General features: G+C 48.6%; 6 protein-coding genes across 6 annotated transcripts; 4 read left to right on the forward strand and 2 right to left on the reverse strand.

The window, feature by feature from the left end:
- Positions 1-64: 64 nt before the first annotated feature.
- Positions 65-1,228, forward strand: N7489_009839 (3' exoribonuclease family protein; the record flags this gene model as incomplete). The annotated part of the gene is made up of 1 exon (XM_056715589.1): positions 65-1,228. The coding sequence occupies one exon, from the start codon at positions 65-67 to the stop codon at positions 1,226-1,228; it is 1,164 nt and encodes a 387-aa protein (XP_056563211.1).
- A 177-nt stretch (positions 1,229-1,405) lies between these two features.
- On the reverse strand, positions 1,406-3,268 carry N7489_009840 (aspartic endopeptidase; the record flags this gene model as incomplete). Its single annotated transcript, XM_056715590.1, has 1 exon — positions 1,406-3,268. One exon carries the CDS (start codon positions 3,266-3,268, stop codon positions 1,406-1,408), a length of 1,863 nt encoding a protein of 620 aa, XP_056563212.1.
- A 499-nt stretch (positions 3,269-3,767) lies between these two features.
- On the forward strand, positions 3,768-4,359 carry cyp1 (putative peptidyl prolyl cis-trans isomerase (CypC); the record flags this gene model as incomplete). Its single annotated transcript, XM_056715591.1, has 3 exons — positions 3,768-3,800; positions 3,851-3,892; positions 3,946-4,359. 3 exons carry the CDS (start codon positions 3,768-3,770, stop codon positions 4,357-4,359), a joined length of 489 nt encoding a protein of 162 aa, XP_056563213.1.
- Positions 4,360-8,704: 4,345 nt separating this feature from the next.
- Positions 8,705-10,548, forward strand: N7489_009842 (putative Rab geranylgeranyl transferase escort protein; the record flags this gene model as incomplete). The annotated part of the gene is made up of 4 exons (XM_056715592.1): positions 8,705-8,778; positions 8,828-8,946; positions 9,006-10,019; positions 10,208-10,548. The coding sequence occupies 4 exons, from the start codon at positions 8,705-8,707 to the stop codon at positions 10,546-10,548; spliced, it is 1,548 nt and encodes a 515-aa protein (XP_056563214.1).
- Positions 10,549-11,060: 512 nt separating this feature from the next.
- On the forward strand, positions 11,061-11,735 carry N7489_009843 (seipin co-factor family protein; the record flags this gene model as incomplete). The annotated part of the gene is made up of 1 exon (XM_056715593.1): positions 11,061-11,735. One exon carries the CDS (start codon positions 11,061-11,063, stop codon positions 11,733-11,735), a length of 675 nt encoding a protein of 224 aa, XP_056563215.1.
- A 128-nt stretch (positions 11,736-11,863) lies between these two features.
- Positions 11,864-13,561, reverse strand: N7489_009844 (uncharacterized protein; the record flags this gene model as incomplete). Its single annotated transcript, XM_056715594.1, has 2 exons — positions 11,864-13,093; positions 13,148-13,561. 2 exons carry the CDS (start codon positions 13,559-13,561, stop codon positions 11,864-11,866), a joined length of 1,644 nt encoding a protein of 547 aa, XP_056563216.1.
- Between the last annotated feature and the right edge of the window lie 100 nt (positions 13,562-13,661).

Below are 13,661 nucleotides of genomic sequence, written 5' to 3' on the forward strand. Positions count from 1 at the left end.
TTTTCTGTGTCTTCGATAATTTACATATCAGTATCTGACAAAAGTAGAGACATTCTACTTCGTCATGACATCCTCCACTACTCCCATTAACCCGACACCTCCGTCATTATCACTTCCACCATCTCAATTCGCCCGCCTCCAACCCCACGCCTACCTTCTTGCCCACCTCTCTCCTCCACCAGCGAGCAAGCAGCCCTCAGTCCGCGCGAATGGTCGTGCCACCTCACAATTCCGTGTCACATCTGCCAATGCTGGCTCTCTAACTCACACAAATGGCAGCGCAGTCGTGCGAATCGGCGACACAGCTGCTGTCTGCGGCGTTCGCGCAGAGATCCTACACACCAAGGACATCGCTTCCTGGAGCGTATTGCAGGCCTCTTCAGAGCAGAATCTTGACAAGTCAAATGACGTAGGAGTCTCAGAGACCCACGACGAGGAAGATCGAGGCCACATCCAAGATCTGAACCTACTTGTTCCCAACCTTTCCCTCAGCACTGGCTGCGCGCCAGGCTTTACCCCCGGTGCACCACCTTCTGCACTGGCCCAGTCACTCTCGCACCAAATCCTTTCTCTCCTTCACTCGACTCGTCTCGTGCGAGCAGACGACTTGCGCATCTGGTACCAGCCACCGAATCTGGACTCGGAGGAATTCCGCAATGCGGGCGAGGGGATGGACGTGGATACAGAACAGAGCGAGGGCCCCGAGCGGGAGATCAAGGCATTCTGGGTGCTCTACATTGATGTCATGATCATTTCTCTGGCCGGAAACCCATTCGACGCGGCCTGGGCCTCTGTCTTGGCTGCGCTTCGGGACACAAAGCTTCCCAAGGCATGGTGGGATGCTGATAATGAGACGATTCTTTGCTCGGACAATGTTGCCGATGCGCGAAAGTTGTCTCTGCGTGGCTTGCCTATTGCTAGCTCATTCTGCTCTTTCGAGGGCGATGCCGCTGCTGGTTGGAGGGCGGTCGTCATTCCCGATGCCGAAGAGCAAAAGCAGAAGAAGGGTGCGCAGCAAAGATGGATCCTTGCGGATCCGGACGGATACGAGGAGGGATTGAGTCAAGAAAGGGCTTCTGTAGTTGTTGATAAAGAGAACGGGAGGACGGTCATTGTGAAGATGGAAAAGCATGGTGGTTGGACTGTGGACAGTGATGATCTGCGCCAGCTTGTTGATGTTTCTGCTCGGAGATGGGATGAGATGAAGCGGATACTGGATCAATGCTGATCGAATTGATGTGCAATACAGATGAATGATACCACTACAAGGATTTTCTTGCCATTTTGTTTCTAAATAGAGCTATGCATCGGAGTAGGGTCTACACAGTGGCTGCCATGTCGAAAATCCACGAAATACTAGATTTCAGCTAATACATGCGCTTTGTCCGACCAATTGATCAGATCTCTAATTTGCTGATTTCTTGCTCATCATGCTGCGTCGCCTTCTCTTCAACGGCGGTTCGTTGTCCCCGTTGATATCTCTGGAAACAGACACATCTCCATCCTCTTCCTCTGTGGAAGTTGTCGACAGATTAGCCTGGGGTTCACGTTTGGACTTGCGAGGAATTGATATGGAGAAGGAGATCAGGTCCGAACTGTCACGGTCCTTTTTGGGCTTCTTCGTCTTGGTATCACGCCCGGCTTCTTCAGACGGTTTAGTTTTTGATTTTGAGCCGTCGATTTTCTCTTCTTCGGGTCTTTCGGTCCGTGTTTTGTTCTCTTCTTTTGATGCACGCAGGTAATTACCAGAGAAGATGCGCGTGAAAAGGCTCTTCTGATCTTCAGGAGAAGACTTTTCCTCGGGTTCATCTGGCTTCTTTTCCTCTTCAATTTCCACCTCCTCAGCATCGGAGAAGTCCCACATTGTATGAACCTCACCTCGAATAAGCGCAGTGCCCCAAAGCGATGTCAGAACACCCGGTACCAGGTAGAGAAGGGCTGGTTGGGCATGGTTTGAGTATTGCATGGCAAGGAGGGTGGTGACCATCCCTACAACATAACCGAATATACTAGCTTTGAAGTAAACCTTTGGGAAACGCCGGGCATCGTGATAGGGAGGCTGAAGTTCCGGCTGGAGTGGCTTGACGGATGGTGCCCAGAACCGCTCTCCCCAAGCGCCAGTTGCTGACTGATACTCAGGCTTGACAGTTGCCCGGTCTGACCCTTCGGGGCGTGCCATTTGAGCACCTTTCCGCTGGTAATATAGGAATAGATCGAAGCGAAGTGCCAGCCCAATAATCATTCCCGGAATGACAATGTCACCCAGTCCAAGCATGGCCAATGGCACGGAACCAGGAGCATCGCGAGAATTGGGCGGGCGAGGAAAGAGGAGCTTGATTGGTACATCCAACTTGGTTGCAACAGTGACCATCAATGGAGTGAAGAAGACAAAGTATATATCATAGAAAAATAAGGATCCCAAAATGAGTGTCCCAGTCCAGAACGTGGAGGGAGACATGAACTGCAGGGTGCCATAGCAGAAGCAGAAACCGAGGAAGTTGGTCAACCACCACGGGTTTTCCACGAATGCGAAGTATCCTACAGCAGATAATGCGGAGATCCCGCTGATGATATCAAGGAGACCAACGAGGCATTTGACGTCAAATAAACCACGTATATGAGCTCGCACCTTGAGACGCTGGTAACAGACATTTCGGCATTTCCAGAGCAGTCCTCGTACCATACACGGGAGGGGCACTCGACTGAAAATCCCAGGAAGAGGTGAATGTCGGAACTTGGCTGGATGGTGCTCAGACGCCATGAAAAGGCGTTCAGATTGTTTCGCTTTCCACAAGTGTCCACCTTGACGATAGTATCTAGGAAAAACAAATGAACGGGCCATCAGTAGCACATCCTTCAGGAATGCAAATGCAAAGAAGAGTCCCATTTGAGAGAAGTAAAAACTAAGGATCTTGTTCAAAATGGCCGGATCTTCCAGCCATTTGATCACCAAGTATAAACCACCGAGGGTGAGTCCCGCGGTCAACGGAAATATCAGGGCGTCTGACGGCTCAAGCCCTTCCATCTTCTGCAAAGGGCCATGCCCCTCTTCATCATCCGTGTCATATTCATCTTTATCCTTGTTGGCCTTTTTCTTCGGAGGTTTAGTGGCGGAGGAAGGTCTTGTCAAAGATGCATGTGCACCGATCCAAATTGGAAAAAGAGCGGAAACAAGTAGGTGTCCGTAAGTTGGAAGAAGTGGCCTCAGACGGTCGAAGTGGTAGAGGGCTTGCCCAAGTAGCTCGGCGATAGGGCTGACGTCGGCCATTGTGGACACCTGGGCAGGAAATTATAGACCGTAAGCACGGGGCAAGTGACAGTTAATTGAAGCCAATAAACAAATAAAAAAAAATGAATGAATCAGACCATAATGGCCACAAAGGGTTGGTAAAGTGGGAGGTTCTTTGAGGTCGGTAACCTGTTAACCTTCCAAGGTTCCTGGGGAGCTTCCTAGCACCACAGCATAATCTACGTCACCGCTTTCTGCTCACACGCATATTACCTTAGTTTCTTTTACATTATCCATTATTACGATTCATCTCATCCTTTCTTCCAAGTTCCAAGCTCATAGGTATCTAGATTCTGTTTCTTTCTGTCTTCTATCATACGCTGTATGCATATTTCCTTTTCTGGAAAAGAATTATCACATCCATGGCTAGGGCGGTACCATCTTTCTGCCAGACAAACTGGGAATTGATTTGATCCCTCAGTTATCGCAAACTCTCATCTCTCGGCTCTGCTTACGATTCTACGCTCACATTCTCATCATGACAACTGAAGTGGCTTTCGACACATCTATGGTAACTTGTGCCTCTTTGTTCTCCCAAGGTCACTCGCTAACCCAGCGCAGGGCTCCTTCTCCGTGGAACTCTACAATACCCATGCACCGAAGGTATGAGCTCTTTGCAGCTTCTAGGGAACCCTCACTAATGTCTTGCTCTTCAGACATGCAAGAACTTTGCAACTCTCGCCGAACGTGGCTACTACAACAATGTCATCTTCCATCGCGTCATTCCTGACTTCATGGTCCAGACTGGCGATCCCACTGGCACCGGTCGAGGAGGTAGCTCTATCTATGGCGAGAAATTCGAGGACGAGATTCACGGAGACCTGAAACACACCGGGGCTGGAATCCTGAGCATGGCGAACAGCGGACCGAATACCAATGGTAGTCAGTTCTTTATCACTCTTGCGCCGACACCCTGGCTGGACGGAAACCACACCATTTTTGGCCGAGTGAAAAGTGGCATGAGAGTGATTCAGCGTATGGGACTAGTCAAGACCGGTGCGGAGGACAGGCCAGTGGATGAGCTGAAGATCATTCGGGCTCGGGTGGTTGAAGCAGGCACACAAGAGTGAGAGTTGCGCCGGTGCGGCTTATTCCATCGGATTAAGGTGGAGGGCCATGCACATCAAGTATCTTCTCCCGGGAAAAACAGGTGTTGCCCAACTTGGAGAGTCTAGGTTCCATCTGCGATGCAGGTTGCAGGCACAACCTTCGGCGCGCCCAGCCCAAGTCAGGCCGGGGCAGCATTCTCTTGTTATTGTCTCAAGGTGCTCTATGCAAGCCTCCTGGCTCTACAAACTACAAGATCAGAGTGGCATAGCAATGTACCACTCTAATAATGAGATTATGGATGTATCACTACAAAACGAACCGCTTCCATCAAATGTCTCCATCAAGAGCAGCAGATACAGAGTGACAAGAAATCTTATCTACCACTCCCAAGCGAAGTCCAGTGAAGGACTACGCCAATGAAGACCAGGCTACCATAGTATAGTAACCCGTTCTGTGCAGAACACCGGGAGTGGTATGGAGAGAGAAAACTGTTCCGCCGAAATTTCGGTTCATATAGCCGTGCAGCCTAACCTCTTTGGGAAACGCTGAGTAATACATAGCCTTAGGCAGAAATGTTCTTGGCGAACATCCAGATGCTCTTTCCAGCCCTAATCGCATGATCCTCGAAATCCAAATATGGCTACTCCCGTACTTTGTGGGTCATGTTTCAGTTTTGAGCGTATGTATCTTGTATGGGGGATCCAGAAAATGTTTAATTTCTGGATCAAATAACTCTCTGGTCGATAATATACTAGACATACAACATAGTTAAAAGGTCTTGAAGATAACATCGCAGCAAGAACAAGCGCCAGAGATCGGGTAAAGTGGCTAACTTTGACCGGCTAGCTCCGAGCTTAGTCTTCTATTTCTGTTGCGGCTGATTAAAAAAGGGGCTTGGCTCCAGAGACCCCGAGTGTATCTGCTGAGATCGCCATCATCGCCATCATTGCCATCCAACTGTAAGCCCGCTGATCCCATCAACGCAGAATGGCGGCCAGGCTTTTCCGAAGCCTGCCACAGGTCACGTCATGAATTGGAGGAAGGCATCCGCACCTCTATACTCCTGAGGGTTGGACTTCCCATCCGGGCGTTTAGATGAGCCATAATTCTCGCAGGGGGAGTTAGGTTATGATGTTTTCGTTGTTAGCGCGGTATTCTTCGCGGCAATGAGCGTGGCTGGTGCGATTGGGACAAGGTAAGCAACACACCCAGTCATCGATTTGAGTCCTTTCTAATGGATGCTTTCAATAGTGTCGCCGGGGCAATATGGAGAACACTCTCCCAGGCAAGCTGCAGCAATATCTTCCTAATGAAGTGAAGGGTCAAGCCAAGTCTATCTTCGGATCAATTGTGGTAGCTCGAAAATATGCCGTGGGCACCGAAGCTCGTGATGCCATCAATCGCAGCTATCGAGAGTCGCAAAGACTACTTGCGATTGCAGCCCTTGTTTCACTTTCATTGATGCTTATTGTAAGAATGTGAAGCTGGGTGAAGACGGTAGGACAGAAACAGAAGCGAAAGACCATGACCACAGGGCCGCAGAGAAGGAAAATGAGAATAGTCGCACCTGAGGTATATATGTTCGTGGTCAAAGTAATGGCATTTGATGGTTCCGTTGATAATCGTGCACAACAGCATAAATGAGACGATCCTCCTGAGATCTGGGACTCGGGACTGCTGCTTCTAGCCCAGGGCTGGATGGGAAGTAGAATGGAGAAAAGCTAACTAACGTAATCCACTAGCGAGCTGGCCACACTAGCGAGCTGGCCACCCTACAAAAAACGCGTCCATGAATTAGCACTTAGTCAATTCAACTATCTACCATGCCACCAATTCGCTCCCAATCCTCCAAAGAATCAACTGAGCAAGAGGGCAGGATCTTATTAGCTATCAAAGCTTTTAAAAATAAAGAAATCTCTTCAATTCGTGAAACTACGCGCCGTTTCAAAATCCCCCGTTCAACCCTTTCTTCACGTCTTACCGGAATACAACACCGCGCGAATTGTCGCGCAAATTCGTGTAAACTGACAGAAATTGAAGAAGAATCTCTTCAAAAATGGATTCTCTCTATAGATTCCCGGGGATCAGCTCCCCGGCCGTCTATGGTGCGAGAAATGGCGAATCTTCTCCTTGAAAAGCGCGGCACTACCCCGGTTCTTTCGGTCGGCGAAAATTGGGTGACGAAGTATATAAAAAGGCATCCTCTCCTATCCTCCCGGTTTTCGAAACGGTATAACTACGAGCGTGCGAAATGTAAGCATCCAAAAGTTATAAAGGACTGGTTTGATCTTATTCAAAAAACCATCCTATAATTTAGGATCCACCCGGACGACGTTTATAACTTTGATAAGACGGGTTTTGCTATAGGATTGATAGCGACTGCGAAGGTTATTACGAGAAGCGAATACTACGGTCGGCGAGCACTTTTATAACCTAGAAATCGTGAATAGGTGACGGCTATCGAGTGTACGAATGCGGCTAGTTGGGCCCTTCCACCGTGTCTGATTTTTAAAGGCAAAGTCTTTATTGAATCTTAGTTCGATGGTCTTCCTTCCGACTAGCGTTTCGAAGTTAGTCCTAATAGCTGGACTACTAACGAAATTGGACTTCGCTAGCTTAAAAAGCTCTTTATTCCGACCACTTTTGTACGGATAAAGGGGGTATATCGGCTTTTAATACTAGATGGCCATAGAAGCCATTTAACACCGAGGTTTGATGAAATGTGTGAAAAAAACCGGGTTATACCAATCTATATGCCCCCGCATTTATCCCATCTTTTACAACCTCTAGATATAGGCTGTTTTGCGGTGTTAAAACGAGCCTATAGGAGACTGGTTGAATTCCGGATGCGGTGCGGATCCAATCATATGGATAAATTGGACTTCCTGGATTCCTATCCTACCGCACGAATGGAAGCTTTTAAACCAGAGATTGTTAAAAACAGCTTCCAATCTGCCGGTTTAGTCCCTTTCGCGCCAGAGAGAGTGATTTCGAAGCTTGATATTCGGCTTGCTACACCAACCCCCCCCCTAGCCGGGGTAGTGATTGGGATCCAAAAACACCTTCAAACTGTAGGCAATTGGAAAAGCAAGCTTCCTCTATCAAAGCATTGCTTCGTACGAGATCAGGAAGTCCCCCAAGTCCGCTGAATTCCGCTATAAATCAGGTTTTAAAAGCTTATCAAATGACGATACAATCCGCTGCACTTCTGGAGAGAGAAGTGAGTGATTTACGCAGTGAAACCGAGAAGAAGAAGCAGAAGCGTGCTATATCTGGGAAGCATCTATACGCAGAGAGCGGTCTCTCCGTGCAGGAAGCATCTGCGCTGATTATACAGCCGGTGGAAGCAGCTGAACCCGGTCCCGGTCAGCATGGTGAATCAGGTTTACAACCGCGTACAAAACCCCCCGGGGGTGCGGAGTATGCAGGAAGCCAGGACATAGGAGAGAGACATGTCCAGATAGATGATGTTTTTTTAAAAATTTAATTTAATGGCGTTTTGGTTGAGATAAATGGATTTGAAATTAGTATGTTGGATAAAGTGGCCAGCTCGCTAGTGTGGCCAGCTCGCTAGTGGATTACGTTAGTCTTTTGATAGTTATATCCTTATCGAGCGTATAGGGATATCAAAGAGGGTTTAATGAACGATAGAAGGCCCAAAAACGAATGAAATGGATTTATAATATTCAATTTAGTTTCCCTCTCCTCTTACTGAATGTCATTTTCTTTTTCCAACACGGGTAACCTGCAGCCAAGTGTCATCAAAGAACTTCGAATGCCAAAGCAGACGAAGCCAATGCCTCGATTTCGGTCTGCAGGGTAGGCTCAATTGCCGGGGCATATATAGCGCTGTGGGCTGGAGGCAGATCTTGCAACTTGCCTTCTCTATTTGCTTTCTCCCATGTCCCTGGGTCTTTCACGCCAATATTCCAGTAAACATGTAGTATTGGGGTTTTCCCGCGCGGAAGTGAGAGAAGCACAAAACCATCTGCAAAGATAGCCTTGTATGATTCACTTTGATAGTACAGTTTTAGCAGTCGGGTGAATTGACCCGTTGCAATGTCATCGTCGTCAGTAGCTGAGTTGATTTCGGTCAAGATGGCTGTTGACTGAAGTGGGGCGGGTGACCGCCTTCACGCGCATTTCCCGCGTTTTTCGCTCCAATTTTTTCTTTTCTTCTTCTTCTTTCCCCCAACAACCTCACCTTTGTGGGATTTCCAGCATTCAAGCCTGTGGAAAGACAGGGCATATTTCGACTGAATTAAATATCCCAGTTCTCAACCTCATGAGAACTTGAGCTGCCAAACTTGGCTGTAATACTCAGACTTACCTGCAGCTAGCACTTTGTTCCTGATTTTCCATACCATGGAAACTCTGTCAGACACGACTTGGGATGTGGTCATTGTTGGGACTGGGGTCTCCCAGTCACTTCTGGCACTGTGAGTGACTATCCTAGGGTGGTTGTGAGTTGCACTCACACTCCCAAAGGGCACTCTCACGATCTGGAAAGAAGGTTCTTCACATGGACCCAAACCAGTACTATGGTGGTTCAGATGCAGCCTTCAGTCTTGATGAGGCCCAAGAGTGGGTAGAGAAGGTCAATAAAGGTGAGTTTCCTGCTGTGTGTGCCTGGTTGGTTCGAGGCTAACATTCTGTTACCAAATAGACACAGATACATCACCGTTTAAAGATGCCTCGATCCTCAAACATGATGCATCTCCGTCCGAGGACACACCCAAACTTGCATCCAGTCGTGCTTATACTCTGTCCCTCTCCCCCTATTTCCTATATGCCCGTTCTCAACTAATGTCAACGCTTGTATCCTCAAAGGTCTTCCGCCAGCTGGAGTTTATGGCTGTTGGAAGCTGGTGGATTTACGCACCTGGACATCCAGATTGTGAAAAAGATGAGCTCAGTGCGGAAAAAGTACTCTATCGAGTACCTGGCAACCGGGAGGATGTGTTTGCTGCAAGTCATATCAGCATGAAGTCCAAGAGAACCCTCATGCGATTATTGCGTCATATCACTAAACCCAATGAGGATGAAGCTTCAAATGAAGGCGACGATACGTCAATGCCATTAAACGATTATCTAGCTTCCCAGTTCAGCGTCCCAGAAGAACTTCACAATCCTCTGCTGTCGCTGTCCCTGTCGCAGCTGTCCCAGCAAGATACTCCCGCCAGCTATGCTTTGCCCAGAATCCAAAGACATCTGTCATCCATTGGCCATCTGGGCCCTGGATTCGGAGCTGTGGTTGCTAAGTATGGCGGTGGAGCTGAACTACTGCAAGCTGCCTGTCGTGCATCCGCCGTGGGAGGGGGTGTATATGCCCTGGACACGTGTCTTGAGGATTGCTTATGGCGCTACGGCTCTGAATATTCCGAGCATCGTTTTCTATTGAAGCTTTCCAACCAAGGGTCTGTTCAGGCGAAATGCTTGTTTACCTCGGCGGCGGATACTTCTCCCAAAGACAGCTCAACCCCCTTGGTCGAGGTCGCCCGCTCGATCAGTGTTGTGTCGGCTACTTTCCCGTCTCTTTTCCCTGTTGCAGTCGAAGGTGCTCCTGTGCCCGCAACTGCAGTTCTGATGTTCCCAGGGGATACGTTGGGGAGCCCCAAGTCCCCGCCGGTCTACCTTCAGGTTCATTCGAGCGACACTGGCGAGTGTCCACACCAGCAATGTAAGCCATCCCGTGTGCAGTCTTGTCTGATATGTTTTTCCTCCCCGCTCGCATGATGATTTTTTTCAAAAACTTATCTACATTGCCTGAACTTGCTATGTTGAAAACCTTTTTACCTGATCACGAGCATCCTCCAAACTTGATTCGTCACCAATATTGTCGTTCGTGTGACTAATTGATTGTCACAGGTGTTATCTATTGCAGTGTGGCACTGCCTGGCCCGCAAGGTCAAGCACTTATCGAGGCCGCCGTGGATAGACTAATTCAGGCGGAGGGACCTCCTGCCCGCGTGTTGTGGTCCTTGCGATATACCCAGAGCGGTCGTCTCAGCAATGGTGAGCCCCGGCGTCTCACTGTTGAGGACGGAATTCCTGGCTGCTATCATTTCCCTCCATCGAGCCTCGACTTGGCATTCGAAGATGACACCCTTGATCTTGTAAAAGAGGCTTGGAAAATAGTCGTAGGAGATGAGGCTGATGATGCCGATTTCATGATGTTTGACGATCGCGAAGGCACTTCTGACCAATAACTCGTAGCATAGCGTTCGTTTTTATTACACTTTTATTCATATATCCCCAAAGACATAGTTGACGAGGTTGCTCTCTGTTTTAAATATGATAGTCATATAAAATATCTACTGCTCCGAATGTCTTCAACGTACATGTGTAAAGCTTAGATTGGTCTGCTGTGCCCACCCCACACCGTGTTGATAAAATGCATGGGGATAAGCCGCTTTTCCACGTCTTGCCGGTCTTCAAGCGCGAGTCAGTATATTGTAGAATATGAGCTGTGAAATCCCGGACAAGTGTAAAATGTAATGTCTGCTATGGTGACGCAAAAATAATATCGGCGCAAACCAGTTCACATAACGCCCCATACGTCATGCTAGGACCTGATCGTTGGTATAGATATTTCGAATATCTCACGGTTTCCTAAATGCAGAGTTCAACTAATCTTTACTAGATCATAGCTTACCTCCGTCTCTGCTTCTCCTATCTTACACTTTCATTGATCACAGATAAACACCCAGCAGCCCTCGCAATGCCCCTCGATAATGTCACCGGCAGTGTGACCGGACAGCTTCCTGTCGACAAAGTCCAATCAACAACAAGCGGAGTGGTCAAGAAAAGCGCACCAAAAAAGCTAAACCGAACAACCAAAGACCTGACCGACCCTGCTGTCCCAGGTCAATTCCCTTCGGACGATGTTCCTCCGAAAGGCGAGGGCATCGACAACAATCTCTCGTTTTCATCAATATGGTCCACCATCACAACATGGTTCTGTACGCTATTCCCCCGGGCCCTTGATTACTTCGAGTCCTGCATACAGAGTCTGGTCGCCTCGCTGCTCCCTCCGCCCCGTCAAGCCGCAATATACGAAGCTGCATTGAAGCGCCCTGCAGCAACAAGCTTGATCGTCTGTCAAATGATTTGCTGTGGGGTCCCTATACTGGTATTTTTGGCTGGCGTATTGGTCTTCGCTGCGGTGTCAATACTGCTCTGGGCTGTTCTGTCGTTGCTCATTCTTGGTCCCGTTTTGCTGGTCACGAGCATGATGGGCATGTGTATGTGGGGATGGGGTTGGATCCTTTATGGTTTGGTCAAGTGGGTTGACCAGCGGTTCTTGGGTGGTGTAATTGCGCGTTTTTGGCTTCCTCGGATGCAATCGGAGTCGACAGATGGAGAGGGTCAGTCTGAGGAGAAAAAGGACGAGTGATGTTTACATATTCCTGGAGTTGGGTGGACATGTGACGCTGGATAGTATACGCATTGTGAATTATATAGCATATAAGATTTACATTGACTTTGAACACAAAGGGTATGATATTCTGTCCAGACAGACGCTCAGACTACCTGAAGAGACACAAATGGTACCCCGGTGAAACTCTCAGGCATCGTATATGTAATGTTGTAGAACACAAATTCGTTAACAGAGTGATCAGTGTTGTAAGTGATCGTATAATTCGGTTGTGCATTTGTCGAGATCTTGAGGTTCAAACCAGGTAGGCCTTCCAGTCCAGTCACATTGAACCCGTTGTTAACCGTGAGACCACTGAACAAGAAGTTGAAGGAAACCGGACCATGTGCAGATGTTGCATTTGGATATGAGATGTTCAGAGACCTAGGGGCGGCCACGGCATGAATAGACGACTCTGTGACCCAGTGTGAAATGCAACCAATCTTATGGTCGTCAATAGCCCACTGAATGACGGCAGGATTGAATTGACTAGGGTTGATAGCGGGACCTCCGACAACTGTCTCGGCAACCGTTTCTGCGCCAATGGTCACATCCTTGGACATCCAAGCAGTGATATTGCGAGGGTAAACATCGAAGGGCGGCGAGTAAGCCTGTGAAGTATACATATGCTCGCCGGGGAATTCGAGTAAATTCGCCTTTGCCTTTGGAGGCAGAGAGTTCACCATTTCAGGCATCGACAGAGCGAACAGAGGGTAGAACGCGAAATCGTCTTGATGAAACATCCCTAGTTCCTGCTGAGGGACAGGAGCTTGTTCGCGTCCAATAACGCCCCAAATAACAGCGCCAGTAAGGGACGCATATTGTTTCATATCATAGCCATACGAGCGATCCCAAGGGCCAGCAACATTCTTCAGATTTGCATTGTAGAGCTCAGCGAGTTCATTCCAGCTGTATTCGAGCATCTCCGGTCCATAGGTCTTCAACAAACTGTCACTTGTCCCGTACTGGTTCCAGAGAGCTAGTGCCCACATGGCAACGCCAGCGTAGGTCGGAGAATTAAATTCAGACAATGTGTGGTGCATGCTCCAAAGATCGTAGATTTCCTGTGCGAAGGTTTCACCAGACCTTGTCAAGTTCGCATCTCCGACTCGTGCGCCAACCCAGTTATGGAGAATGGTTCGCATCAGCCAAGGATTGGAGTAGCAAGGATAAGAATTGTCGCCATCAACTCCTCCGACACGATAGAGATCGCCTTTGGCCGCGATATGCAAGGACCTTTCCACCTTGGAGACCGTCGCTTCTGGGAGCAGGTGACCATAATCATTCAAGGCCACGATCCAGGCACAGCCCACAAAGTCACGAATGTTTGGATCCCACTGACGATATCCATATTAGCAACATGTGTGTCAGACAAGGAATCACCAGCTTACCGAGCTGTATGGGCCATCATCGGGATATTTCAGTGTGCCAGGCTCCGGCTCTGAAGGCGCTTGTTGATAATTTCCATACCACTGTTTTGATGGATCGAGATATTGACCAGAGATGACATTGTCGAAGATACGAATGGCTTTCTCAACATCGCCTGGCCCGTTTCTCGCTAGCAATTGGGGCGCATACCAGGCTGTATGCCGACTATCATAGCGTCCACGACTACTGGTTGATGTAATCAGATAGCCGGCCTCGTCATCCCAGTACTTGTCATTCCATTCGATGGCAGTATTGAACATGTCAACCGCGTGCGATGACGCACCGAACCTGGATGACCAGCTGTCTAGTGGAGCAGCAGAGACAATGCCAGCATTTTGGACAGCATTCAACCCCAAGAGAACCAGTGATAGCTTCATCATGTGTCGGAGATTCCCCGATATGAAAATAGTCGGCAAAGGGTGAATTGCCAAAGAAGCGCAATTTCATTTGCTCTACGTCCCCCTGTCCCCTTGCTGT

Source organism: Penicillium chrysogenum (assembly GCF_028827035.1).
Source record: "Penicillium chrysogenum strain IBT 35668 chromosome Unknown utg000005l_segment0_segment0, whole genome shotgun sequence".
NCBI lineage: Eukaryota > Fungi > Ascomycota > Eurotiomycetes > Eurotiales > Aspergillaceae > Penicillium > Penicillium chrysogenum.